Source organism: Solea solea, chromosome 16 (assembly GCF_958295425.1).
Source record: "Solea solea chromosome 16, fSolSol10.1, whole genome shotgun sequence".
Taxonomy (NCBI): domain Eukaryota; kingdom Metazoa; phylum Chordata; class Actinopteri; order Pleuronectiformes; family Soleidae; genus Solea; species Solea solea.
The window spans coordinates 18,224,482-18,251,952 of record NC_081149.1 but is presented as its reverse complement, the minus strand read 5'-3'; the positions used below and the strand labels follow the sequence as shown (position 1 = coordinate 18,251,952).

At 41.0% G+C, this 27,471-nt stretch overlaps 5 protein-coding genes across 25 annotated transcripts in view; 4 read left to right on the top strand and 1 right to left on the bottom strand.

Annotated features, from left to right (window-relative positions):
- The first annotated feature begins 949 nt into the window (after window positions 1–949).
- On the top strand, window positions 950–6,973 carry atp6v0ca (ATPase H+ transporting V0 subunit ca). The gene is made up of 3 exons (XM_058654529.1): window positions 950–1,200; window positions 5,293–5,476; window positions 5,780–6,973. Exons 1-3 carry the CDS (start codon window positions 1,122–1,124, stop codon window positions 5,982–5,984), a joined length of 468 nt encoding a protein of 155 aa, XP_058510512.1. The 5' UTR covers window positions 950–1,121; the 3' UTR covers window positions 5,985–6,973.
- A 1,358-nt stretch (window positions 6,974–8,331) lies between these two features.
- spsb3a (splA/ryanodine receptor domain and SOCS box containing 3a) lies at window positions 8,332–13,681 on the top strand. Of its 7 annotated transcripts, none has more exons than XM_058654459.1 (7): window positions 8,332–8,514; window positions 9,644–9,851; window positions 10,241–10,421; window positions 10,531–10,718; window positions 10,875–10,977; window positions 11,072–11,197; window positions 11,379–13,681. In XM_058654459.1, exons 2-7 carry the CDS (start codon window positions 9,726–9,728, stop codon window positions 11,768–11,770), a joined length of 1,116 nt encoding a protein of 371 aa, XP_058510442.1. In that variant the 5' UTR covers window positions 8,332–8,514; window positions 9,644–9,725; the 3' UTR covers window positions 11,771–13,681. The 7 variants fall into 7 exon arrangements, with proteins under 7 accessions (XP_058510442.1, XP_058510441.1, XP_058510444.1 ...); XM_058654458.1 differs by having other exon boundaries at window positions 9,641–9,851; XM_058654461.1 differs by lacking the exon at window positions 8,332–8,514 and adding an exon at window positions 8,669–8,880 and having other exon boundaries at window positions 9,641–9,851.
- A 733-nt stretch (window positions 13,682–14,414) lies between these two features.
- On the top strand, window positions 14,415–17,036 carry mrps34 (mitochondrial ribosomal protein S34). The gene is made up of 4 exons (XM_058653722.1): window positions 14,415–14,492; window positions 15,934–16,295; window positions 16,402–16,444; window positions 16,572–17,036. Exons 2-4 carry the CDS (start codon window positions 15,978–15,980, stop codon window positions 16,868–16,870), a joined length of 660 nt encoding a protein of 219 aa, XP_058509705.1. The 5' UTR covers window positions 14,415–14,492; window positions 15,934–15,977; the 3' UTR covers window positions 16,871–17,036.
- A 685-nt stretch (window positions 17,037–17,721) lies between these two features.
- On the top strand, window positions 17,722–21,558 carry nme3 (NME/NM23 nucleoside diphosphate kinase 3). Its single transcript, XM_058652955.1, has 5 exons — window positions 17,722–17,845; window positions 19,532–19,662; window positions 19,766–19,867; window positions 19,978–20,090; window positions 20,647–21,558. The coding sequence occupies exons 1-5, from the start codon at window positions 17,800–17,802 to the stop codon at window positions 20,762–20,764; spliced, it is 510 nt and encodes a 169-aa protein (XP_058508938.1). The 5' UTR covers window positions 17,722–17,799; the 3' UTR covers window positions 20,765–21,558.
- A 54-nt stretch (window positions 21,559–21,612) lies between these two features.
- The window catches only part of mapk8ip3 (mitogen-activated protein kinase 8 interacting protein 3), a 46,608-nt gene continuing 40,749 nt past the window's right edge, over window positions 21,613–27,471 (bottom strand). For 14 of the 15 annotated variants that reach the window (XM_058652948.1, XM_058652950.1, XM_058652954.1 and 11 more), the window contains 11 exons: window positions 27,248–27,431; window positions 26,997–27,116; window positions 26,819–26,899; window positions 26,538–26,605; window positions 26,274–26,422; window positions 25,916–26,087; window positions 25,683–25,796; window positions 24,330–24,368; window positions 23,737–23,901; window positions 23,284–23,430; window positions 21,613–22,859 (listed from right to left, as the gene is read on the bottom strand). In XM_058652948.1, coding sequence (XP_058508931.1) covers window positions 22,732–22,859; window positions 23,284–23,430; window positions 23,737–23,901; window positions 24,330–24,368; window positions 25,683–25,796; window positions 25,916–26,087; window positions 26,274–26,422; window positions 26,538–26,605; window positions 26,819–26,899; window positions 26,997–27,116; window positions 27,248–27,431 — 1,367 coding nt within the window. In that variant the 3' untranslated portion in view covers window positions 21,613–22,731. The remainder of the gene's footprint in view (window positions 22,860–23,283; window positions 23,431–23,736; window positions 23,902–24,329; window positions 24,369–25,682; window positions 25,797–25,915; window positions 26,088–26,273; window positions 26,423–26,537; window positions 26,606–26,818; window positions 26,900–26,996; window positions 27,117–27,247; window positions 27,432–27,471) is intronic. The other variant, XM_058652943.1, reaches the window with a different exon arrangement.

Sequence of the window (27,471 nt, the reverse complement as noted above, 5' to 3'; positions counted from 1 at the left end):
TATTTCTTCAGTGTGCAAAGTGGCAACAGTGTTATATACAGTGATATTTTTAAACGCATTCATTCATTTATTGTTTTGATTGTGTTGATATTGTTCTTATGTAAGAGAGGTCAGACAAATCCAAACTGGTCTCAGGATATAAGCATCAATAAATGAATACAGATGACACACACACACAATGTAATAACTCACAAAGGGATGCTGTGGGTGAACAGTACATTTGACAATGTAAACAATAGTAAACATTCACCAAAGAAAGGATATTTAATATGATAGCATGAGGTGAAATGTCTCTTTAGCTAATACCAGAAACACCCGTTTCCCATGTTCCAGTGTCACCTTGACATAATCTTCTCCGGGAGGTGGCTCTGACTCACTCAGTCACATCATTTCATTTCATCTTCATTTAAATGACAACTACAGAGACTAATATTTGTTTAAATGAACCTGCACGTGCCGTGGTTACATTAAAATATAATATACAGTCGACAAACGTCACGCGCTGCATTAAAATGAATGTGTCTTGGCTGTTGATGCTGCGTTGCAACGTTATCTGTCCGTCTTCTACACTGCACTGTTTATTTGTTGTATAGTTTAAATTAAAGACAACAATGTGAAGATGCTCATTCGACTATTGACATACAATAATTAGTAAGAAGGCGTGAAGTGACGACTGCCGTTTCAACCGCAGTCAGTGCACTTGCAGCAGAACATACCACAATACGCACGCTCTACTAACTCATTCACAGCATATTTTGTGGTCAATAAAACTTAAATGAGACGCGATGTTAGGATAAATGCTAGAACGCTAGATTATGGTGTGTGATATATTTATCATATATAAGGAGAGAGAAACGCGTGGGTTTGGTATTTTAAGCCCTGGTGTGTCGAGCACCCCCGTGTCCGCACAAATGGACCCTTCCGAGGCGGTCGGTCATGTGACTTTTTCCGTTTCGCCATTTTCCTCTTGCAGACCCGGTGCTCTCTCTGACGGTTCCGTTGTCGCCACCTCTGAGCGCTTTTAACCTCCTCGCAGCTGACAGTGACAGTGGGAACGGGCAAGTCCTGAAAAAGAACAGCGCCTGTCTTGTAGCTGTATCGCCCCGAGAGAGAAGTGAAGCATGTCGTCTACCCAGGAGAGCCCGGAGTACGCGCCTTTCTTCGCTGTGATGGGAGCCTCTGCGGCCATGGTCTTCAGCGGTAACTACACCTCACTCCCCCGTGTCACCGTCTCAATGATAATGACACATTATACTGATGCTGAAATCTTGTATTGGTGTGAGAAACCCCCACCCGGTTGTTGTGAGCCAGCTACGTAGGTCGGTCACGCACCTGCTACTGATGCGTGGCAGAGTCAGTGCAAGGTGTCCGCCGTCATTAAGCCGCTGACCACTCGGCCCTCACGCCGCCAGCTCCGACCTGACCCCCCCTTCCCTTCTCTTCCCTTCTCTGACGATATTTGCTGGCATCTGCTGCTTGGTTTAGTGACGCAGGCCCGTGCTGAGGAGGCGTCTGTCATCGCCATTGACTTATTTTTTATAGACTTATTGTATTCGATCATTTTTGCGTTAAATATGCGTTTATTTCTGCTCTGACATCGTATTCATCCAGCGCGTGTCTGCCCGTAGGGTTTAACTGTGTCGAAGGAGAGTCAGGGCCTGCACGCGAGTGTGAGGGATTAAAGGGAAAATCCGTCCATTCAGTCCAGTGCAGTAGCAGGGTACACCCAGTGTGTCATAGAGAGAAGGTCCTACTCATTAGAGGGTGACAGGGATCTCCACCAGCAGCATATGTTGTACACAGGCCTGCTCTATTGTTACTTAATATAGATCAAGACCAGGTTTTATTTATTCAAGGTTAATCAGTCACATTTTTGATTATTCCTTTTACTGATCATGTAACATTAGGAGAAACTATTTGGTCATCTATTCTATTCACTAATTTATCTGCCCATGTAAGCATTGACATAGGAATCAGTCCATCCGTTATAAAGCCTTGTCCCCCCCATGAATGATGAGTATAATTTAGAGATCAATTTTGTTGCTGATTTCATCACATACTGTAATGACAGTTAGATGAATAGACGTTTGTATATATTGATCCCAGAAACGGGGACGCTTTTGAAGCAAAAATGCAAGAAGATACACAAATATTACAGTGAAATTGAAAAGAAAAGGTGTTCCACAGCTATAAAAAGAATGGGAATTATATATAAAATACATACAATACAAAAAGGGGAGATATATTAAATCATTATCTAAATTTCAGACCACATTGGCAGTTGGGATGTTGGTTTTGGGAAGTCGAGGTATTTCGATTCCTACAGAAATGGACAGCTGGCTCTGTAATTGGGAACTCGCTGCTGATTTGATGATGACATTTGGTAGCATCTTGTGTTGTCTGTCCATCTTTACATTTACTGACTATTTTTTGTTTTTGTTTTACATTACTACAGAGTTGCACAGTTGCATCTTCTCTTTCAGGTAGGGTATCTGCAAAGTAGTGATCCAATACCAGTGCTTTCTCCCAAGTATAAAATCAGATTGGGGATTATTGATATTATTAAAACATGGCATGTTGGTCGGTGGCCTGTTTTAACCTGAAATTTGTGAGATACATTTGTGTGCTAAGGCTACAAGGGGAAAACCATAAGGAAATAAAAGGTTCTTCTCTGTAGTGCTTCAAAATATTAACTTTACAAGTTACACCATTTTGAAAGCCTCTACAGCTATTTTTCTGTTCTGGAATTGGATGATTAAAAAAATAACAGAATTGCTCCTGTGTAGCACAGCACTGTCTGTGATGATAAATGACTTGTGGATGTAGTGTTATCCATTTCTTGTCAACATTGTAAGGTCTGTACAACACTAAAAATTACAATAGGAGTTTGTTAAAACACATCTGAATAACTTAAGATAGTAAAGAATAATATTACTTAAAACATGTTCTTGCCATTTCCTTCAGTTGGAAACAGTCACGCTCTTAACTGAGTGGGCAAACTGTTCCTGTATAAACCTGTAAAAGCACCAGTGTCCCTGACTGAACAGGACATTTGACAAGAAAAGACATGCATCAGCTTTACATTGGTAGAACACGCAGTTTGATCTTTCACGGCTGATTTTGCTGCAGGCCGCCTCACAACTGTGGTACACTTAACATTGTGTGTGTGTGTGTGTGTGTGTGTGTGTGTGTGTGTGTGTGTGTGTGTGTGTGTGTGTGTGTGTGTGTGTGTGTGTGTGTGTGTGTGTGTGTGTGTGTGTGTGTGTGTGTGTGTGTGTGTGTGTGTGTGTGTGTGTGTGTGTGTGTGTGTGTGTGTGTGTGTGTGTGTGTGTGTGTCGAGAAAGAGAAGGAGAGATCCAGATGCTGCCACCTCAATCACACCATGTTTGAAGATTGTCCTCCTAATGTTATTGGTTTGCCTTTTTGCCAACCAAAGATTTTTATTTTTTGCTCCATGACAAATCTTCAGCTTTGTAGGTCACCTCCCCTAACGTGATTAAGACTACCCTCTGATGCAGAGACTTTTATTTAAATGCCCTTAAAAACAATTGGAGCTTATATCTATACAATTTAACCAACAGGCTAGTGGGCAAGTTATGTACCGAAAAATATTGTGTTACTCTAATAAGAACGACTACTGCTTCCTATCTGTTAACCATCATTTCTTCATCATTGGAATACAGCAACTATCTAATAGAGCAATACTTCACAGATTTGAGTCTGGAAACTGTGCCAATATTTCAATAAAATCTCCGTGCTGCTGTAGTGTCAAAACAGTTGCTTGTTTGTTCACATTGGAGCTGGTCTAGGATTTCAGAGGGTTTCAGTTGTACAAGGTGGAAGGCATGATTAACTATTTAGTGAAGCAGGTAGGAAAGATGATCCTTATTGAACATTTTATGCAACTCAATCGTGCATATCATATCTGAAGACGCTCTGGTCAGAGGTGTCATGTCCAACTAGTGTTTCCAATGGCAGTGATCAATCTCTAGATGTCCACAATCTGCTGTCTATGTGCAGATTATTCTTGTGCTGCTTAGTGCAAAGCAGTTCAATTATTAGAAACCATTTTGGGCTGTTTATTTACATGGAGTGTATTCACAGTACTCCAGAATGTGCCAACACACCCACAGCAGCAAGTGAGAAGCAGTGAAAGCTGCATTGTGTGATTATAATTTTTTTTAATTCTCTCCTGCAGGGCTTGTATGCAATTGTGTATTCAGTTTCTCAGCCTTGTATGGTAACCTGTAATTATTGTCCATGTAGATTGACAAATTCATGGTAACAATCCTAGCTCTGAACACTGTTAACAGCAGATATTTCTCATTACACTGAGCTAAGATGCTGGTGAACCATCAGAGGGAAAGGAAATGTCTGACCCCCACATCACCTGATTTGAGCTGTAAATAAAATAAGCACCTGAAACAGTCATTTTTTAGTAATTTGATTGCGTTTAGTGTTGGATGATTTCAAAATTAGCAATGTGTTAGTTAAAGCTGTGCAATTTTATAAAGGCCAGTAGTGCCACCAACTATAGAGTCCAACAATAAAAGTAACACACCCAAAAAGAAACCTGACATTTTATAAAATGAAGATATTCTTAAAGCAAATGATTATTGCAAGGCTTCTCTTACTGTAGATTGTTTTAGATTTTGTATCTCCAAGTGCAGTACCCACGTCTCTGGCTTCAACTGACTCAGCATCATGGCACATTGCCTCGCTTATCCTCTCTATTGGCATGGCTGTCTTTTGGCATACAAAAGTGGCTCATTTAGTGATATATCTGTCACATTTTTAGCACACGCTGCATACTCTGGTGCCCTGAGAAAGTCACCTGCCAAGTTTGAAGCCTGTCAAGTGACCTGCTGAACAGTTTTGAGATTAACAGATGGACAGATAGACGTACGTTGGCTTTACACTCCTGTCACCCTCCGTGACGCCAGATTTTAAATCAAAGGGCTTGACTGAGTCAGCATAGTGTGCATGGCACAGTGACGCATCAAAGCGCCACTAACTGTAACTTGCCATGACATCAAAGTGACCCAGACACAGGCAGACAGGCCCACACACACTGACAGACAATAATTGAATTAATAGACATTGTATATTGTATATAAATGTACCCAACTCACTATAAATGTTGTGTTTATTCTGTATTAGCTTAAATTATTTATTAAGAGAATGAGAAGTGGTGGACAAAAACACTTTCACGGTTCAATCATTTTGAGTGATGAGTTGAGAGAGATTAATGTGAACCGATGAATGAACACAAACTTCTCTCTCTCCCTTCAGCATTAGGAGCAGCATATGGGACGGCAAAGAGCGGCACGGGGATTGCTGCCATGTCCGTGATGCGGCCAGAGCTCATCATGAAGTCCATCATCCCTGTGGTCATGGCTGGTATCATTGCCATCTACGGGCTAGTGGTGGCTGTGCTGATAGCAAACAACATCTCTGACAGAATCAGCCTCTACAAGTAAGATAAATCCCTTTTCATGTGTAGTAGTTTCAGCTTCTTTGGAGTGTTTCATAATTCTGTGTCAAATCCAGTTGCAGTGTCTTGCGTTTCAGTAATGCAAATGTTTAAATGTCATTGAGACATTTGCGTTGATTTACAAGAGAAAGAGAATTGCACTTATTTTATAGATTTTTAAGTTTTATTTGCATGTGAGGTGGAGGAAGTTATATACAACTTGCCCTCTGACTTGTGGGCTTGGCTATGTTTTTACGATGATATTACGATGTTACGTTGATCGTATTTTTGTTCTCCCTTCAACAGGAGTTTCCTGCATCTTGGTGCTGGTCTGAGTGTGGGCCTGAGTGGTCTGGCAGCCGGGTTTGCCATTGGAATTGTGGGCGATGCGGGGGTCCGAGGCACTGCTCAGCAGCCCCGGCTTTTCGTGGGCATGATCTTGATCCTGATCTTCGCTGAGGTGCTGGGGCTTTACGGCCTTATTGTGGCCCTCATCCTCTCCACAAAATAAGTGTCTGCATCAAACACCATCTCATTCATTCCACATTAAAGCAGCAAGAACAAATAGGAGATTTTCACCTACTTCCATTACACCCTGTGGGTCTGACAGGATGGGATGGCAACAGAAACATGTTGGCAGTCGACTTTGACTGCTCACTCCTCAGTAGACGTGATCTATTTGTGATCTATCCATAATGTTTAAAGCCATCCAGTTGTGTCAGGTCCTTTGTGTACAGAATGGGCATGATGATGTATTGGTTGTTGTGGGATGATGTGTGGACAGTCTGCCTGATTTGTTGTCTGATCTTAATCTGTACAGTGATCCAGAGTCCCTCAACCCATGTAAATGTAGTAACTAGTCTGTGCTGTGAGTGTGAGTATAAATGTTTACCTCTCTGCCCACCCCCCTTCCTTTTGGTTTTTGTTTTATGTTGGTGGTTTTGATTGTAATTCTCTGTTTTGAAACTGCTGAAAAATTGTGCACATTAGTATTTTATTTTTTTCCATGTTCTTTTTTGGGGACCATGTTTGAATCAGGAGCTGTCGAGACATATTTTTGTCACTATTTATGGAAAGATATGAAGATATTGACTTCATGAATCTGTCTAAATGGAATATTGTTAATATCAAATACCCTATATACATAAAAATACATATAAATTATCTGTGTATAGTTAGATTATTGCACTGTGGGTAATTGTTAAAAGTGCTTGGAATTCCTCTGGATGTAGTGTGATTATTAATGGAGGATGTCCACATGTTAACTTGGAGCTGACTGTGAGTGAGTGTGAGTGAGTGTGAGTGAGCGTGAGTGAGTGAGTGAGTGAGTGTGAGAGAGTTACCCGAGTGCAGAATGCGTGTAAGTGAATTTTATGTTCAATATGACATTCTCAATCACTAGTATTGTTTACCTGTAGTGCTGCTGTCTTTTTGTTGTTAAAAGGTCACTGTTCAGCCATGCCTGTCAGATTTCCGAATAAAACTCAACCTCCTCCAGAACATCATTGTCAGCCTTTTTATGTCTGATCTCAAAGTTAAACGCCTGTTTTGGTCTAAAGCATTTTTGAAAAAAAATTGTTAAATTTAAATGTAAAGCAGAAAGTACTGTACAATGCAAAAATGTTATTTCCAACAGTTAGACTATATATAGCATTTTACTTTTGTTCCATTTTCACAGTTGTAGATACAGTAATACAGCAAAGCTACAGAGTGCAATCCGGTCACAAGATAAGAGTGAGGGGTGATGACATTGTTAATGTGGCAGGACGGAGTTAGCAAATTTCTTCCACTTATGTAATTTCTTCTTTTTCTTTCCATGTTTACTTCATTGTTGCTCTAACATAAATCAAATCAAACTTAAAATGGAACTACATGAGAAGTTAAGAGGGTAGACCTGTTTGTGGAACTGCTGATAGCGACATGTCAAGGGGCCCCAAGAGGGAACTACTTTTTACAACTACAAACAGGTGTGGCACAATTTTAAACTATAATTCCAAACTATGTTACATTTTACCTGTGTATTATAGATTCATATATCATAATTTTTATATTCAAAACTGTTTAGTGGAGTAAAAAAAGTAGCAAAGGTACTGATATAAGATAATTATAATATTCAAGTAAAATAGTTATTTTCTATGGTAATGACATTTAGTATAGTGGTTATTGTGTGTATTATTTACTGTGAATACAGACGTTTGAGTTATTTTTGCAGTGCTGAATTTGTACTTTTACTTCCCTAGAGTACATAAATAATTCTGCAGCCTTGCATAAATGAACCCGAGTCATATGTGATGGTGGAGAATAGCAAGAGTTTGAAGGAGTCACTAAAAACTTGCCATGCTCAGGACTGAGCTGGTCATAGTCTACGTGTCTGTGTTTTCCTCACTTGTCACAGGATTATTTTTGCTGTTAGATTACAGGTGGTTGTAAAACTTAAATACATTTGAAACCCATTCACAATGAATAGTTTTTTTTCTTTGAATGTAGTGTTTAAATAGTACATGTCATATGCATTCACTATAATTAATGCAATACCTTATTCAGCTGATATACATTCATTCACATCCACTTTTAATCTTCGGCACATGGATATTTACTTTTGTACTGGATATCAGACATTTGTACTGTACAGTTTTGGAGAAATTTCAAGTGAAACGTCCCATATTCGTAAAGTACTTTTAATCCTGATATTTATGCTATTTTGTGATGTATTGGTGCATTTTACAACACCTTAGACAAGTGCAGCAATGTTGTTGTACTTTGAAAACAGTAAGGGTATATTTTTGAGTCGTGGTATTCCGTGACATAGTGAGGGTTTAGTTTTTTTTGTGGCGCAGACCTGGCAACCCTGGTGCTGACGTTAGCTCCCACTGCGATTGTTTACGCTCAGACTCATGTAAAGTAGGTCATGGAGGAGCGACACTTTGCTTGTCTCTCATCCAACTGTCCACTGTCATTTAAACTACTGTAGGTGTCTTCGAGCTGCGGCAGCATTTCTGCGGGAATCTGTATTTTGCGAGCTGGTTGTGATAAACGCGCAGGTAATGTCAATCCTTCCATTTCATCTGAGGCGAGTAGCTGCAACATGCTAATGAAAGCTAACTTACTAGCTACTCTACGTGCATTATTCCACCTTCGACCAGGTCTTTCCACATTTGATTTGGCGCATGAACCGTGGACGCACATTAACAAGCGACACGTAACAGAGTACTCGGCTATATATACACGCATGCAGCCTGCAGTCTGACCTGAAATGTGATGCCGCTGACCTTGTTATATGCCGTGTTAGCCTTCTATAGCCGGCCAACGTTTCGCGTTTCAGCGGGGTAGCTGCTCTTGTTAGCCAGAACGAGCTAGCTGGCTTTCGATCAAATAGTGATTAAGTACAGGTGTAAGAGAAACTACAGGTGTGGGTTTTTGCTTTTTCCTTGCAACTTATCGATTTATTTTCTCCCCAGCCAAGTGTCTCCTTATATTGTTTGCATTTACTGACATGTAGGTCTCCGCAGTCCAGCTGTGTCGGCTCGTAGTTTTGTTGTTTTTTCCTTTTCTATTTCACGGGAAACCTGAAATGCTTCGAAGGCCACTGGAGAATCCACATATTGTCTCGGTAGTTCTTGCTTCTTCTAAAGCCACTTTTTTGGCGTTTGATACCGGCACAGGTTCGTGAATGTACTGTATCCAGGCACAATTGCGCTCATGATTTTATGAAATCGACAGGGATGCACGATATTGGACTTGCCGATAATAAGTTTTTCCCTGCACCCAAATTCAAAGGCCATTTAGTCTCTTCTGTCATGAAAGCAATATTTTGCCTTGGAATGTCGCAACCAACTAACCCCCATCTTGGTGTGTTTGACCTGCTCTGCCAGTACTGATATCCTGCTGATAGTATTGTGCATGCCTAGTACCATTACTTCCCTAGTGTAACAGGTACAAGATAAAATAAAAGTAAAATGCACTTTTTGAAAAGGAATACATGTTTATGTCATAAAGTAAAAGTATCAATATTGATACAGTATGGAAATATTAGGTTGGTACCCAGCCCAATGTGTGTATGCTCTTGTTATTTAAACCGTAATGTAAATGTAAAACATCCCATCAGAATACAAAGGTCTGTGGCTGTCTGTGCCTCTCTACATAAACATGTCCTTTGTTGTCTTTCAGCAGCTGGACTGATGCTCCTCTTTCATCATTTTGCCTAAACCTGAACTGACCTGTCAGGCTACTTTCTACACCGTGAGTTGCTACCATGTCTCGACGAAGCAGGAACAGTCGTGCTTGGAGATATGTCTGGGGAGGGATTCGGCGGGATGCTGATGCCCGGGCGCTTGTGCTGGCCTCTGAAAGTGAAGAATGGAACTATGAACGCCTAGAGGTAACCACGCGGCTAGCATCTGAATAGTTTCAAAGTGTTAAATCTTATTTTCCATTTGTGTCATATGATGCCAATTGATTACTGCAAGATTCACCTCAGGGACTCTTGTTAACCAAAAGCCTATAGTCAATGGCCATTATTAGCACAGTGTGTTCATACTCATATCTGATGCTGGAGGCTTGAGGTTAAGTTGTTTACATGCTTTGTATCAAGTTTAATAATTTTCCCACAGAAGGGAATGTACTAGGATGTTTGCCTTTGACTTTCAAATTGTAGAGCCGCATGTTTTTAGCACAACGACCAATCTCTTTGTAATAGCCTAATATTCAAAATTAGCACCTTTTTTTAACACAGGATTTCACTATTTCGATCTGCAATTTGCTCCCAAGTACAGTGATTCTGACTCAGAGGCGGACTTTTCAGCTGTGATGGTCCCTCCAGTTCCCAGTGCGGTGCCTGTGACCGGAGAGTCCTACTGTGGCTGCGATTCCCAGGCTGAGACCAACTACAACTCTCGACTGCGAGGTTTCCACCAAGTAAAAGACTGCCATTGTGGAGAAGATGACCAAGGTACACACCCACTGCTGCTCTTGTTTGTTGGCTGTAAATCAGGTTAAATAATTTAAAACTCAATTTCTTATGTCATTGACCTGAATTGAATCACTTTCTAATGTTGTAGAATTTGACTGGGTGTGGGATGTCAACAGCCGATCGACGGCAACATTACTGAGCTGCGACAATCGCAAAGTGAACTTCCACTCTGAATACAGCTGTGGCACAGCTGCGATTCGTGGATCCAAAGAGCTGGCTGAAGGGCAGCACTTTTGGGAAATTAAGATGACATCCCCAGTGTATGGAACAGACATGGTGAACCTCTATTCCTTACCCTCTCACATTAGCATGTTCTTATAATGTAAAGGCATTTCCTAAAAAAAACACAACATTGTGTCTAAATCAAGGGCTTTACTGAGTATAAGCTCAAGATTGCTTATACTTTCCTACTCGTTGTTTATTTATGAACAGATGGTAGGCATTGGTACTTCTGATGTCAACCTAGACAAATACAGACACACGTTCTGCAGTCTGCTGGGCAAAGATGCAGACAGCTGGGGTCTCTCCTACACTGGTAAGACCAACACAACAAACGCTGTAATTTAACAGAGACTTACTGTAATGATTCTCATGTGAGTAAAGCATCATTGGTCACCATATTGTTTCAGGATTGTTGCACCATAAAGGAGAAAAGATGAACTTCTCCTCTCGGTTCGGACAGGGGTCCATTATTGGAGTCCATCTAGACACGTGGCATGGCACACTTACTTTCTTCAAGAATCGAAAGTGTATAGGTTAGTATTGACAAGCAGCGGACACTGTTCACATCAGAGTGCCAGTTTTTGGAACTTGTACTGGTGTGACACTAACATTTGATAACTGCTGACTTTTTTATGCTGTAGTATACTTTAAAACTAGTGTTGAAATAGGATATGACACATAAACATGACATTTTTGTCTCCTGTGTCAATCTAGGTGTTGCAGCCACAGAGCTACAGAATAAGAAGTTCTATCCAATGGCCTGCTCCACTGCAGCGAAAAGCAGCATGAAGGTGATCAGGTCTTGCTCGGCACCCACCTCGCTGCTCTACCTTTGCTGTGCTCGCCTCCGCCAGCTGCTGCCAGACTGTATAGACACCCTAGATGTATTGCCACTGCCGCCAGGTCTTCGTCAGTTACTCCACCATAAATTGGGTTGGGTGCTCAGTCTCAATTGTGGTACCACAGAAGAAACTCCAGATGGGCCTGAACGTCCCTCACAATCACCCGTCCCGGCCTTGGCTGGACCGTCGTCCTCCGAGAGCGATTCAGAGGGTTGCACGTCAGACCCTGAAGCCTGTCAGAGGAAAAGATGCCGCTGGACATGACGGGAGAGATTGAATCCTACCTCCTCTGAAACACTAGCCTAGGTTACTGTCCCACGGCTTCTAACTTAGTGTTACTCCATCTGCTTCAAGCTTTCCTCTGCATCACTGTTTCGTGGTGTTTGAGAGAGTAACAAGGTTCATTGAAGCAGAGACAGTGGTATGTAGATGGTGAACTGTAACAGCAGGAATTCTCCCTGCACATTTTATTACTGTGATCTTCTCTTAAATGCCATTAAATTGTCTTCATGCTCATAATTTACTCAAAAACAATAAGTGAAAAGATGGAAAGATCGTGTTTTGTTAGCGATATATTTTTTTTTTTGCTATTGATCAGTGGCAATGAGATTAATTATGCAGGAATTGTTAAATTGTACATTGAGACACTGAAGTAATATATGGCCAGATTTTGGTCATCATCATAGTATATTTGCAAAAAAAGAGAGACTGTAAATGTATATTCTGTGTGTTTTATCATGTATGCAAATAACGTTTATTGTTTTCAACCTCAATGCGATCCATGCATTATCACAGTGATCTGTTACCTGTTCAACTGGCATCTCTTGATTTTATGTTCAGATTCCAAAGTGAGAATCAGTTGATATTATGTCTTTCTTACCTGCAGGTCACGGCTCTTTAACAAACTGTGAAAATACTCAACACAGGACGTGTAAGGAACAAGAGTGCACTTTACAGCTTTTAGTGAATCATCTCCAAGCAACTGAAACACATTGAATTGTTGATCACGTTAATGATAAACATTATGAGATGAGTATTTAACATTAATGGCTGCATCAAGCTTTCACCAGCTTTTCAAAAGTCTGCAAAGTCATGCTTGTTGTTTATACAAATTATGGATTTCCTCTTTCTAAAAGATGTAACCAGTGTACATTGTCCTTTTACTGAGATGAGACCTCTACACCTTTTATGTAACTTTTATTGCGATTATATCTTTGTAGTCTTTTTTTAAAATGTTTATTTGATTGACAAAAGATTTTAATGTTAGTTTTTTTTCCTCTGAAATGTTTATGCAATTTAATTTTTGGTTGGACAGACTGTTTACTCAACAGCTGCGCTTTCAATCACTCACTGCAGCATATAGCATAATTACATGTGGCTAAAACATGATTTAAATTGCTTCGATACTTTTTGGTAATGAACTCAACCATGACAACTAGTGGTCAATGTTTCTCTGGATGTTTTGAAATCTCTGATGAAACTTGTAATGAAATATAAATATTGTTGCTGTCACCCGTTTAGCTACAGGGGCTGAGTGGTTTACAGCAATTTAAACACGAGTGAGTAGGGTTAGATATTCAGTATAAATATATTTGTTTAAACCTCTTCAGACTGCCAAACCATGACAATGTTAGCATAATAACAGTGTTGAATCTACAGTTTGCCTACTGCTGCATCAATCACGAGTGTCTGATCATGTTCACTCCTCAAGGTCTTGGTTTTGGTAGATATTAAACATTTAAGGTCATATGCAATACAGGAGTATTCTGTAAAGATGATTTTCAGGAGGAAGTAGTGTGTTGGGTTCCATTAAAAGACACACTGGCAGAACAACTGAGGCGATGGTTCCAGAGGATCATGCGTAGTGAAAGTACATGTAATTCTGTCCTTTTGTGTTATGAATGATCAGAACCTCTTTCTGTAGATCCATTAATGTAACCACAACGGTTAGATAGAGTCAAGCGGATCTTCCTCTGTCTTCACATTGATGCATCAGAGCACTTTGACTTGCTGATATATTGTAAATTTGAGAATTATAAGTGTTTCTATGCTCTGTGTCATATTAACAATACTGTATGTGAAGGCCTTTACTGGTCTTTTTTTTTCCTGTATTAACAATCAGCATGATTTTCTGCTGAAAATAAAATTAATGCTAAATATGCACAGTGGACTGGACTCCATGTCATGTCTCATTATACTCATTACCTCGAGAATCATGGTGATGACTTGAGATTTTTGTCAGGGAAGTGCTGAGATTGAACACTAGTGAAAGAAACAACATTACAGGAGTTACATCTGCCAATCTCAGCTCACATAGGGCGATAGACAGGGTACACCCTAGTAGGGCTGAACGTTTTTGAATAAATATGTAATTGGGATTATTTTGACAGGAATTGTGATTGTGATTTGTGATATCAGAGGGAATGGTCATTTTTACATCATTATTCTAATTTTTTCACTTAAAAAATGTATTTAAAATGATTATTGTGTGACATTTGTGCCCACATTTTGACTATAACAAATATTGCGCCTCCTGCGATTTGAAAATTGGAGTAGGTCATATTGCGATTTCGATAAAATTTCGATTAATTGTTCAGCCCTACACCCTGGACAGTTCACCAGTCTATCACAGGGCCACAATATAAAAAATGTTTTTAAATAAAATTTTAAAATTTATAAAACTACTGTGGATTTATACAATTATATGACCAAATACAGTAAATACAAGTCGTGAGTTTTTAACGACGAATTTGAAAACAGTTTCGTGCAAATATTACACAAAGAAAAAAAATTATTTAACATGCAGATTATGTACTGATATTATTATTTAAAGGAGAATGACAGTTTGTTAAAATAAGTAATACGTAATAAGTAAAAGCGGAACTGAATTACACCACCAGTTTACACGGAACATTTTGCTGTCGGACCACACGCTTGCCTTTTGCGGAGGTCAAGTGAAGCTGGGACACACGTCAGGTTCATTCAGGTATTTAACACACATATGATTGTAAATAGTAAGTTGTGTAGATAGTTCAGCAGAGGTTTACCAAAAACAACCAGGTGATTCAGTTTACGGTGTGATTCTGTGACTTGTCTTTAACCCCAAACGTCAGCTAAAGGCTAACTGGGGTTAGCATTGTCACAGTAGGACTGTCAATGGCCTGAACTCAATGTTCTCTCTTTGAATCCCCACATAATTCATCATATTTACTAATATGATGATGATTTATATCAGTTGATTTAATTGTTATGTCGCCATATACTGCTGGTCTGCTGTTTGCTCAAATCATGGAACGCAGTATAACAACAAATGTGTTGTTAAGATTACCAGAACTACGTAGCAGCACAAGTTAAGTTTTCCCTCTTTTTTATTGAACTGACTGTTGTAACAAAGGTAATACTCATCACACACATCATCAGGAATGACTTATGTGATGAGGATGATGTTCAGCATCAGTGCTGCGAATCCTATGCTCAAGCGAATGTGCTAAATATGTACAAATTAAGTAAAAACAGCTCTTTTGAGGAAATACTATACTCATTTTATAATGCTCACACATGGTGTAGTTACAGCAAAGCAAAGATAAATATGATTAAGGTGCTCTTAGAGTCTTGTTGAAATATCCAATATGTTTTGTGACTACTAATGTCCCCACTTTTCGGCTATGCTCAGGCACTTTATGTTTACATTTATGTGTAGGTTAACTGAGTCAAGGAATGGAATTATAAAGTGACACACAATACTCCTTTATCTTTTTGAAATACTGAAACAAACGGTACAGAGTGTTACACGATACATGGTTCTGTGATAATCAATATATTGCTAAGATAATCATATAGTGATACATCAAGATGTCTGTGTAACTGAAGAAAACTGAAGACAAAATGTCTGGGAAAAAGTTAAAAGTGCAGGATTTCTCTATTCATAACATGGAGATGAAAGTGCATAAAGTCATGTATTGAATGTGTATGAGGCGTCTCTTAATGTAGCTTTCTCCACAGAGCTTGGTGCACTTTCTGCAAGAACTGCACCAACATGCTGCCACAATAAAAATACTTTACAAAAAAGAAAGCAAGTAAAACCAAGCAGCATGTACATTTTAGTCTGTAAGGTGTCTTCTTGGGCTGAACAATATGTGGAAAATATTTAATAATTAACTTTTCTGACTGATATTGCAACTTCAATTTTACTTGTGAACTTCAGTTTAATACAAACTGTAATAGATTTTAAATGTGATAGGGCATTATCGCATTTTTCTATCATAATAACTACTGTATTCTGAGGTATACACACACTGTGCATTCGGTGCACACTGAGATTTCACATTGGGAAAGACCTAAACGGATTTTCTATGAACATGGCTCAAACTCTGTGTGAGTGGACATTGGTTATAGACCACTTTTTTTTTCAATTTCAATTCCTGCAGAACAAACCAGTGTCGTTGAGGAGATTCACCGAAGTCGCGCAGTCATGGTGAAGAAAAAGCGGCTTCGGCTCATCGCAGAAATGGCTCGGAAGATCCGGGCATACCGAGAGCTCAAGTCCAGGCCTCGGGAATCTCAAAAGTATGCCCTGGACTATGACACGATGAAGCGGCCTTACACAGGGAAGACGCTGCCAGTGCTGGCCTGGCAGGATGTACGCAGGGAGAGCCGCCTTTTCTCCCTGCTGTCGTGCATGAGGTTGTTTGGAGTGGGCCGCCTCTTCACCCGCAAGTCCTGGTTGGAGGACCACTCCGAGCCCAGCTACTGGCATATCACCAAAGTCAAGGTGGACTACACAGCTGAGGTGAGAGTGGGTCACATCCATTTCATTGCAACTGACTGTGCAGTGTAATGACGGCCTGATTTATGTGTACTTCAATCAAGTACAACTGATTTCTTTTGGTTTGTAGAACATGGATCACGGTAAGGCCTGGGGGGTCCTCACTTATAAAGGTAAGACTTGACCGTGTAATGTGGTTAAGGCTGTTTGAGAAAACATTCATGAAAATACTGAGATGAGGAGATGTGTGATTTTTCTACAGCTTGCTTTCATTTTTAATTTGGATCTTGTGCTTGGCAGGAAAACAGGAGAGCGAGGTCAAAGAGATGGATAAGGTCATGTATCATGACTGGCGCTTGATTCCTAAACACATGGAACAACAGATCAAGGATTTTGAGCCACTTCCTGAGCCACCAGTACGCCATGTCCCGTACCCACCACTGCTGCGTGCCATGCTGCTTGCTCAGCACAAGAAAGCAACAGGCAGGGAACTGACAGAAGAGCTTGCCTTACCTTTAGAGAGGAACATCAGGCTCAACAAAGACTATTTCCAAAAGCAGGAACAAGAGAGGCAAAGGAAAGAGGGGACAGCAGTGTGATTTCAGAATGTGGTTCTCCAATCTTGAACATTTTGGACCAAATCAGTGCACACTTGACACTGTCAACTCAAAGTCCTGGTCTCTGCTGTTTTCTCCTGTTGCAAACCCCTCTGTGTGTTATGTGTATTTGTGGGATGTTAAGTAATAAATCTGAAAAAAAAATCTACTGCATGTGACTTTTAATGCAACATTTTTGCATCAAACACACCATGTGTTTCTATCAGTCCTCTACACAAGGCTCTAAAAGACAGAGAGGGTGGATGATTGTTTGCAGCAGGACATCTGATGAGGTCAGTGGAAGTTTCCTTGGATACTGAGTCATAAACTAAAGGATGTTTTGAACCTGCACTGAAATGACAGCTGAAGAGACGGTACATTTTAAAAGTTACAAGATGACAGGCTCATAGACTATATGAAAACTGCTCTCAGTCCAGTAAACGAAAGTCAATAAAGAAGTGAATCGATCACCTACTGAGCAAAGTGTAAAACACCTGGGTACATAGTGTTTCTACATATAAAAGAAACCCAAACTATTTCTGTAAAGAAATTGCACATATTCCACATTAACGTGGAAAATTTTAATGAAAACATTTATAAAATAAATATCCCATTATATCTGTCACGAGTCAAATACGGCACTATTTTTTTAAGAAAGATTTTTTTTGCAAAAATAACATGTAAAGTTTTTAAATTCGCCTCATTTCAGGTGCTTCAATAGATACCAAATCAAAGTAACAGCTACACCGGTCCATACCTCAATCCAGAAGATGGCAGTAGAGGATTTACGAGCGGTTGCCAATCGCTAAAGAAGGGGAGGAGACGAGGAAGAAGCTTGCAGCTGATTGGCTGTACATACCTCTTCGTTTACGTCCTCCTCGCCTTCTTCCGCCTTTGCCAGTGTGTCAGTTCTCCTCCGTCCACGGGTGACAATGATCTGTCTGTTTCTGGCTGTGTTCGCTTACGTCTTCCAGTCAGGTTGGTGATACAGGCGTTTACTGCGCACCTCATCCGCCATTCTGTGCCTCTTCATTCTGTATTTAACTGAACTGAACAACAATGTGCTCACAGTGTCCGCCGCGTGAGAGCGGGAGCCGGCCGAGGGAGCAGCAATGGAGGCACGAAACCTTCTAAACTAATGGAAAAACAAACACTGTGCAGTTAGTGTGAGTTAGTGTGACTAATATAACACACAGACTGTGTTTTAGCATGCGGCCTCAGTGGCTCAGACACTAACTACTGTTAGTTACTAATCTACTAGCAGAGCGGAGTGGCTGGATAGTCAGTTGATTCATTATCCTATTAATAGCTGGAGTGAGCGCGGATTGGCCAGGTCACGTGGATAACTTTGTAAAGTTGAACTTTTGGTGATTTAACACGCGCGTATTTGTATATTTATAAAGGGACAGTGCTTATTAATGGACTGATAAATGTTCAAATGCAAGGTTATAGCCAAAGCCAATTTCCATCTCACCACACAAAACAATCACAGTAAAATTAAGTGTAGAATAAGAAGAGACAATGTTAAAAATTAAAGTGCATAAGAAAAAAAAGAGGCGATGTTGAAGGAGATTTAAGTACTAGGAGTCCAACAGTGACCAAGACGTTAAAGTGAATTAGTGGTAATTTTTAGTGGTAAAATTTGGCAGACGTACATATATGTATTGGATCAGATGAGATAGTCCTTTATTAGTCCTGCAGTGGGGAAATTCACATTGTCACAGCAGCAAAGACAGTAAAGTTAAAGATGATAAATACACATGCATTTCCACATGTGTTAAAGTGTAATATAGAAAGATATTAACATAGTTCACTATAAAATGTTGAAATAGAATGTACATTATAGACTGTTACCAGAATATATACAGTATGGGACGTACATGTACGTACACAGGTCAATGAAAGTCCTAAAATAACAATTTTGTGTGCAGTGATGTAAAATAGCTGTTTTTTTAATTTATGGACTTGTCCCCATGCAGAAAAGACTTCCTAATGGCAAGAAAACCCTCAGTAAACTAATTCTAAAGATGTCGTAGGCTTACGCCGTTGTAGGATTTACTAGGTTAACTTTTTGTGAAGAAGCAAAAAAGAATTTCCTTGTGTCCCTGCCTGCAGCCATGTTTTTAGTCTGAGTAACCTAAACTGTGGTGCCTAGTGAAGTCAGTGTCGATAATCAGTCACTATTAAAAATTTCTATACATCCACACTCCAATAAATAATATAAACCGATCTCGTACTTTTCTGTGATTAGTGACACCTGTGCTTTTCCTGCAAAAACGAACAAGTCAAATTTGTTGCCGTGGAAACGGCCTACAAAGACGGGGGAGGAGGTTTATGGCTCAAAACTAACACATGGTAGACACAGTTTTTTGGAGGTGCATGTCATTCTGAGTTTTTCCTCCAGCTGCAGACTGAAGGCAGAATAAACTCAGTATGTAACTGGTCAAAAGTAGAGCTTATCTGTGTCCGCTGTCTGTTCACGTTACTTCACCACCTCACTGTCTCCTGAATCATTCACATGATCTCCTGTGATCTCCTGTGTCTGTGTGCATGTACGCTACTCTAGGTTGTGTGTGGCGTGGTGACACTTTGCAGTTCAAACACAGTTCTCAGTTCTTTTATCCTCTTTCGGTCATGTCTGCTGTATGTTATCTCTGCTTCTAGGTTGGACCGGTGTGAATGAACGCACCTTCATTGCCATAAAACCTGATGGCGTACAACGGAGGCTGGTGGGCCAAATTGTGCAGCGTTTTGAGAAGAAAGGGTTCAAGCTGGTGGGAATGAAGCTCATACAGGTGTGTGGGATTCATTCTTTCCCCTGAGAATGAAGTTTACCCATTTATCAAAGATTGACTTCTTTTTAAAAATGTGTTTCTCTTTTGTGTGTTTGAATGTCAGGCAACTGAGGGTCTTCTTAAGGAACATTACACAGAACTGAGGGGCAAACCTTTTTTCAGCGGACTGATATCCTACATGAGCTCAGGACCCGTTGTTGCCATGGTGAGGACTAATGAGGCAGTGACTGACTGGTCTGTAGAGGGTGCCGTGTGACCACTGCTTTTGTAAGATCATTTCTTGTTTTATGAACATTTCTGCTATTTCCTCTTCAGGTGTGGCAGGGTTTGGACGTGGTTAAGACGGCACGCAAGATGTTGGGAGAGACCAACCCTGCAGACTCGCTGCCAGGAACCATCCGGGGGGATTACTGTGTGGAAGTGGGCAGGTCAGACTTGATTTGTTAGGGGTGTCCCTATCAGCTTTGTTGACCCCAGATATGACCCCATATCCGATACTTACAGTCAGTGCATGTGCAGCTGCCAGCCGGTGTGATTGCTGATCCCTGATCAGTTTTAAAAAAATGGTCGGCTCCAATCTAATACTTGAGATCAGGATGAGGAAATCCCTAAAACTTGCGTGTTTTTATATTACAAAAAGCTGCTGTAACAGTTGACTGTGAATTAATGGCAGTATGCACGTTATCATGTATTAAAGAAGAGTGGTATCTTAATTAATCATGCCGCCTTCAAGTGCTGATGTCATATCTGAAAAAGAAGTGGGGGGGAAGAAAAACAATGTCGGTTATGTAATAATCAGATTTTTAGTGTTCCAGATATGATGTCATCTGTATCAAAGCTGATTTCTCCTCATCATGCAACTTCATTTTTGTAATGTCTATTTGGACATGAAGATTTCAATTTACAGCCTTTTTCTTTAAGTGTCATAGCAACCGTTGTTTTTTTTCTGTGCTGGTAAATGTCTGCGTGGGCTCTGTGTTGCAGGAACGTGATCCATGGCAGCGACTCTGTGGAGAGCGCTCAGAGGGAAATCTCCCTGTGGTTCCGTGAGAATGAGCTTCAGTGCTGGGAAGACACTCACAGCCACTGGATCTATAACTGATGGTCCACAGTCTCTTGTGTCTGAACCGTCCTGTAGGTTAGTTTGTTTTTTTATGTCTCGTGACAAAATGGACGACATCATACTTTAGAAAATAGCTTGTAGCCACACAAGGGTCACTGGCGCGTCTCGTGTCGTTTCATACATTTAAACTACATTTTAGAAAAAGAATTATACAATTTGAACTACATGACCAATTACTTGACTTTACGGTGTCTCTCGCTACAGTTTTCATTGTAGTTTTTGTAGAACACGAGCTCATGTTTACAGTTCTTCAGCAATAAGCTTCGTTTTCATGCAATAGCGGTCAACATGATTCATAACAATTAACCAAAAAAAAGTTAATCTTTAAAGTACAGAACACTATCTGCACAGAAGTATTCAGGGGGAATTGCACAAAACATCAAACTGAGTTGTTACCAGTTTGCTCCATTTCCACTTGAAGCAATGAATCTTTCCTTTTATCTACTTGAAAATTAAGAATGAAACAAATTCAGCAAACAGACATGAACAGATACCATAATTGCCTTTTTGCACATAAACAAGTTTCATTTTCCTGCACCATTTAAATTCAAATTCTGTGATGTAAAAACTTCCCATCACCTGCCACTTGAAGAGTCAAGGTTTTTACCTTTGACGTGTAATAGAGTTTCCTGCTTTAATTGTGCTGAATGTTTGCTAAAATGTATTTTTAAGAGTCCTTTTTCCATCATGGTCATATTCATACTTTTTATAAAACACACACTGATGTTGAAATGATTGTATTGTCAAAAACAATAAAATTTGATCCTCCGTTTGCCATGTTTTCGGTGAATCTGTAAAGTGAGAGACATGCATCGCACACACGGTAATGATTTTCAGCACACAAATAATGTTTAATATTTAATCCACACATAAAGATCAATGCATGAAGTATCATACTGAACATAGAGAGGATGAGCTTCAGTGTGTTTGGAGATTTACAATAATCCCTGTACACGTTCCGACGACACGCCACCCGCTCACCTCCCGCTTCACACCAAACCGTCCGATCCACAGCCAGTCGGATGAGAGAAATTAGTTGACTGAACCCTCGGTGTCACCCGTGCAATTCAAAGCATATTATGTGCACATGTTTGGAGCTCATTCGCATTAAGCCGCTTCAGCCATGTTGGGCTCAATAACCGCACTGTGATGAGAACACACAGTCTTTATCGGGACACTTTTTTAAAACAGAGGCGAGGTGAGATGAGGTCACAGCCTAAAGAACCCAGACGTTTAAGCGTAATAATTGGACATTTGAACACATTGTCAAAGTTTTAGCAAACACAAAGACGGGGAAACGATCACTGTGAACTTGGTGCCAAAACATGATTCCTGTGTGTGTGTGTGTGTGCTAGCACCTGATACCTGTATCCATGAACGCCAGGATCCGTATTGTGCCATGAATAAATAATTATGGATTGGCTGTTGTTGGAGAAACCACGCAGATTTTCAGTAGAAATGTAAGTCAGCATTGCCCTTGACTTTTTTTTTTTTTTTTTTTCCCTAAGAAGAGGTAAAGGTTTCAGAGATGACAAACAAAATGGAGAAAGGGGGCCTAACTAACTCTGGGGCAGATGCAGGGTGACTGGGGTAAATACAGAGTGTGCTTACAGGGTTGATTGATACACAGGAGTTGGGGATAGTTATGCGAGTGGGTTACGAAGCTCATGAACAATGTCCTGGGTGGGACAGGATGGCAGGCAGATTAATAGGTCAGAGGATGTTTGTACTTACAAGCATTTAAGTTACAAGGTGATGGGGCAGGAGGGGATATAATAGTTACAAGGTACAATACACTGCTTAGAGGGTCGTTTTAGAGCCAAGGGGACATTTTACTTGATCGGGGATAATTACAAGTTTTGGGTGGCTGGAAGCTTTTCAGGGGGCCAGGAGGAAGAGGGAGGGGGTGGGTGGGTGTGTGTGGGGCGTTAATGCAGGTCCTGGTGTCACTCGGGTACATAAGACACCTGCCAGACAATGATGTGACTTCGCTCTGCTTTGCTCAAAGCGGGTTTTATCTGCGATACTACCGCACTGCTTTCTCCTTCCTCCGTCTCATCGTCCTCTCCATCACCTGGGGAGAAAACACAGTATGTTGTTTCCGTCATTTGTTTGTACTTTTTTTTTTTTATTTATCCATGTAGGGAAATTCCTTCTCTGCATTTAACTAATCTTCTACTAGAAACCCTCCTAGCATTAGGACCTAGTGGGGAATCTGTGCTTTAATGGGAGAGTTTTGGCTGCAAAACACTCAGCAAACCGCCATGAGTAATGGTGATCCATTGGTTACATCCTTAAAATGCAACCAAAATGAAACGGACCGTCATCTTGAATAGAAATATGCATTTCCATTGATTTAAAGAGTGTTTTGGCTGATGTAAGTACACTACTCAACAAAATATAGAACATTAGTCTTGTCATCTTTAAACGTTCAGACAAGATACATGATAGATATAGAAATATATACATATATAATATGTATGTAAGTAATCGCTCACCTATACGGAAGTCGATGTATCCCTCTCCTCCACTCAGCACCAGCACGTTGTGAACACTTTGGGCCTCCGTCTCCGCAGGCACCGTGGAGCCCTGTCCCTCTGACGGACTGTCCAGCACGCTGCCATTAAGGGTGGCCAGAACGTTGCCTGTCACACGCAAGAAAAGAGGTTGAGGACTAATGAGTACAGTCAGTTATATACTGTATGTTTAACAGGGTGCAGGTATAAACGCACAGTAAATATCTCATTTCACATCATTTGTAGCCGTGAGGACTGTGTAACTTTACAAAAGTCAGAGAATCAAACTGCCAATATTAGGCCTCAGTAGTTAAAGTAATTCGATTAGTTAAGAAGAGAGTTAGTGTTGCTTTTATTTTGGTGACAAATCCCTATAAAATGAAACTGTGAATTAAAAAGGCAGTGCAGATGATTATCAGGTGACTCAGTACATACCGGGTACAGAGACGAAGAACTTGACGGCGTCTCTGTGTCCATGGAAACAGAGCTGAGCCTGAGCCATGGAGCAGTACGGGATGAAGCTGCCGCTGCTCTTCTCGGAACCGTCGTCACCGTACACGCGGATGACTCCACCGGAGGACGTTGGTGATACCTTATTGGCTGAGAAAGTCCAGGTGTGAGAAACTGACAATGCAGCCTATTTTTTTTTACTACAGAAAAAGTAATACATTAAACACACTCACACAACATTTGCCCACAGAACATAAATGAAAAACCCACTGAGAGCAACTCAAAAAAGTTTGAGGCAGCTAAAGCAATTTGCATGCAATGACTCTGATATACAAAAATATATACAGTGTCTTTTAGTCGTCAATGCAAAAACAATCACAACGATCAACAGCATGCAACGCAAATCAATCTGTAAAAGCCACTGTTGACCCATAACGATGACATTTTTATGATTGTGCACAGAATTCTCTTGGTGGTCCTCGACAGTTTCAGGTCACATGGGGGTTTCAGTGGGTGAAGGCGGAGAGGTAAGGAGAGGTGGAACCCAACGACAAGAGGTCAGGAGTGCTCCAACTTACCCCTCAAACCCAGGAGCTGTCCCCGGTGAAGGACCACCGCTACAGGAGGAGGAGGAGCAGGAGGATGAGGAGGACGTGAGGAGGTGAGCAGAGGAGAAAGACGACAGTAACAGCAATAGTTAGAACACAGACCGTGTGGAGGAGGTGAAACCAATGAGGGAAGAAAAGGTTGGAAAAGAAAAAGTCAGGAGACAAAGGAGAGAACTGAAGAGGAAACGACAGTTAAACCATAGACTTCTGACTCATCATCACTTCAGATGTTTGTATAATTTAGACATCATTTCTTACAGTTTTTTTAAGCCGGGCTTTTAATTTTTCAACGTCTCAGCTCACAGTAAAAATGTGAAAAAATGACCACATGATGGCGCTGCTTGGTCCTCTACTCATGTAAAATATTTGAATATTCAGGGAGACAAACACATTCAATTTCAAGTAGGGGTGAACGATATGTAATAATAAATAATATCTTGATATTTTTTGGGGGATTTTTGATGATAACGCTAATTCATCGATAGCCTTTAAAATTCATTAGTTTCAATGGACACAAGATATAAGGAAAACAGCGCTTATTTTTCTCTAAACTTTAGCATTCAACTAAAAATGTAAAGACTAGCAAACAAAGAAAGAGCAAATATAAAACTATTTCAAAGAGTTGTTAGTTGTGGGGGCTGGTGTCTGCATGTTTTCTTCCTATTTGCATAACCACACTCTGCAAACCTGTGTGGCAGGGAGGACACTAGCGAGAGGTCACGTGATCGCGTAAGCCCACTAGTGGTCATGTGACACTAAATTTGCTCACTGCTCGGCAGCAAGGAGTGTTGCTTGAGACAAGGTGTGAAAAATGGTCCTTAGGGTCACCTGAGAGACAGAATCTGGACACTATTGTTGTTCTGTGTGTGTCTGTTGATCCTTTTAGGGAGAGAGTTCAAATGAACCATCGTAGGTGGCTGATAGTTGGAGTCTTATTCCACCTCCTCTGCTGAGTGATGGTTTCTCCAGGTTGACATACAGTAGATATCACTCCTTCCTTCACTCCTCTTTCAGACCATATGTCTTTCCTGGCCAGAATGCCAACATTCTCTTCCTCAACAGTGTCCCCTTGCCCTTTGTAGATGTAGGTGGACAGCTGAGTCCTGTCCAGATGAGCTGGCTCTTTTGTGGTGTGCCATGTGTTTATGCAGAGGTTATTTGGTTTTTCCCCAATGTAGAGGTCAGGACAATCGTCTTTACAGTGCACTGAATACACCACGTAGTAACCACGAATAAAGTTTATCACAGACAACAACTTTAAGGCAACAGACCAATTTGCTCATTTGTGTAGTAAGTGTTGTGAGGTGTATAAATGAAACTCACTCTCTGTCAGAGGGATGGAGATGATCACACCATTTCCAGTTCCGACCCAAAGACGATTCCCACCAATTAGAAGTGCTGTGATTCGCACAAAGGAGAAGCCCAGCTTGCCAGTACCTGAGAGCAAAACAATTTGGGTTTTGAAAGTAAAAAAAAAAAAAAATCAGTACTCTAATAGATGCAGAATTGCTGTCAGGACAAGATTTTCTTCCCAAAAACATCTCTCATCATCTCACCCAGCATCTTGCTGACGTATGGTTCAATGTCCACGTCCTGGAGATGCTGGTGAGTGTGAGCATGGTAGAGACGCAGGGTCGAGTCGAGCCGGATCGACACCCAGACGCCGTCACCGATCCACGCTAGCTGCCGCACCTGGCTCTCCCTGCGGGGGTGGGCGTCGAACGACTTCTACGATGACCAAAACAAATCAATAAATCAAACGACATCGTCAGATACAGTTCATCAACAACATTTAGGGTATTAGGATCATTCTGACATCTGATGGAATCATTTTGACTTATGGGACCAATAAACTGAACAAGTAGCTCATCAGCTCATCCCTGGGAAAAAAAAGAAAAAGAAAGATGATCTCACCTCAATCTGCATGCTCTTGGGCTGGATGACATGGATCTTGTTCTTGTAGCCACACCACACCTTATCGTGAACGACAGCCATGCAGCGAATGGAGTGATGAGGCCGACCGAGGTCCATTAGGTGGTAGTTGGACAAATCCCACTGTCCATCTGTGGACAGTAACACAAACACGTGACCACAGTCCCTGACAACGGTTTTAAAAAAGAGGTAAGAAAGAAAAGAAAATCCCTAATTTATGCGTAGGAAATAGAAAATGGAAAATACCCTCTGATCTGTGGAAAATGGCGAGGGTTCCGTCTGCGAGGGCGACCAGCACACGACCTTTGACATGTCTGCAATTAGAGGAAGAGAATGTTTTTGAAATTAATATGTATGCAATTAAGTCAAAATTTTGTCAATTAGTCAGTTTTGACAATTCTGGCACATTTACACTGATGCTTTGTGCTGGTTTGTTACAGTGTGCTGTCCTGAGGGAATCTCTGATTCTGAAGTGTTAACTGCAAAACACTTCCCAGAATGCAGTTATTTATACAAAACATACTTACACCAGGCTGAGCACAGAGTCTTTGAGTTTGATGGAGTGGAGACACTTTTTCCAGTTTCCAACAGCGGAGTGAACATAGAGCCTGGAGGGAGGAGAGAGACAATTGAGTTAGTCAGTGAGCCAATGTGAACGTTGCTAAAGAAAAACATAAACCTGTGGTGTTCAGCTGAGCGACTCACCAGCCGTTCTGGGCCCCAAGCCACATAGTGGGGGCGACGCTTGTGTAGTTTTTGGCCTCTTCACCTCCGTCCTCTGACTCTGGAGGGTGGGACATGTCCTCTTTGGACTGACCTGCACTTCTGCATATAAAGACAATATAGGTTTCTTTTAATGGAGAACCTGAACATGTTTTTGCTGCTGTGGAGATTTATTTACACCATTCACGCTGATCATGAATCAGTCGACGTGGTCAGACTTTGCTTTGTCTTACCTGTCAGAGGCGTCCGCTGGACGAGGCTGGGGGTCGGTGAAGACGTGCTCGGTAAACGGTCCCGGCGGTCCAGATCTCATTTCTGTGTGGCTGGCTGTTGACTCAGGAACCTCGGTGGCCTCGGTTGCTTCCTCGGCGGACTGTGCAGGGTGAATCCTCCCGTTCATGGGGGGAGCGGTGGGGGCTGGAGCACAACACCATTGAAATAAAATTAAACACATGGG

Coding starts and splice junctions, on each gene's coding strand:
- atp6v0ca (XM_058654529.1), top strand. CDS start 1,122: ATGTCGTCTACCCAGGAGAGCCCGGAGTACGCGCCTTTCTTCGCTGTG. Junction 1,201..5,292: donor TGCGGCCATGGTCTTCAGCG/GTAACTACACCT, acceptor CTCTCCCTTCAG/CATTAGGAGCAGCATATGGG. Junction 5,477..5,779: donor GACAGAATCAGCCTCTACAA/GTAAGATAAATC, acceptor TCCCTTCAACAG/GAGTTTCCTGCATCTTGGTG.
- nme3 (XM_058652955.1), top strand. CDS start 17,800: ATGATCTGTCTGTTTCTGGCTGTGTTCGCTTACGTCTTCCAGTCAG. Junction 17,846..19,531: donor CGCTTACGTCTTCCAGTCAG/GTTGGTGATACA, acceptor CTCTGCTTCTAG/GTTGGACCGGTGTGAATGAA. Junction 19,868..19,977: donor CAGGACCCGTTGTTGCCATG/GTGAGGACTAAT, acceptor TTTCCTCTTCAG/GTGTGGCAGGGTTTGGACGT.
- mrps34 (XM_058653722.1), top strand. CDS start 15,978: ATGGTGAAGAAAAAGCGGCTTCGGCTCATCGCAGAAATGGCTCGGAAG. Junction 16,296..16,401: donor AGGTGGACTACACAGCTGAG/GTGAGAGTGGGT, acceptor TTTGGTTTGTAG/AACATGGATCACGGTAAGGC. Junction 16,445..16,571: donor GGGGGTCCTCACTTATAAAG/GTAAGACTTGAC, acceptor TGTGCTTGGCAG/GAAAACAGGAGAGCGAGGTC.
- spsb3a (XM_058654459.1), top strand. CDS start 9,726: ATGTCTCGACGAAGCAGGAACAGTCGTGCTTGGAGATATGTCTGGGGA. Junction 9,852..10,240: donor GGAACTATGAACGCCTAGAG/GTAACCACGCGG, acceptor TTTGCTCCCAAG/TACAGTGATTCTGACTCAGA. Junction 10,422..10,530: donor TTGTGGAGAAGATGACCAAG/GTACACACCCAC, acceptor CTAATGTTGTAG/AATTTGACTGGGTGTGGGAT.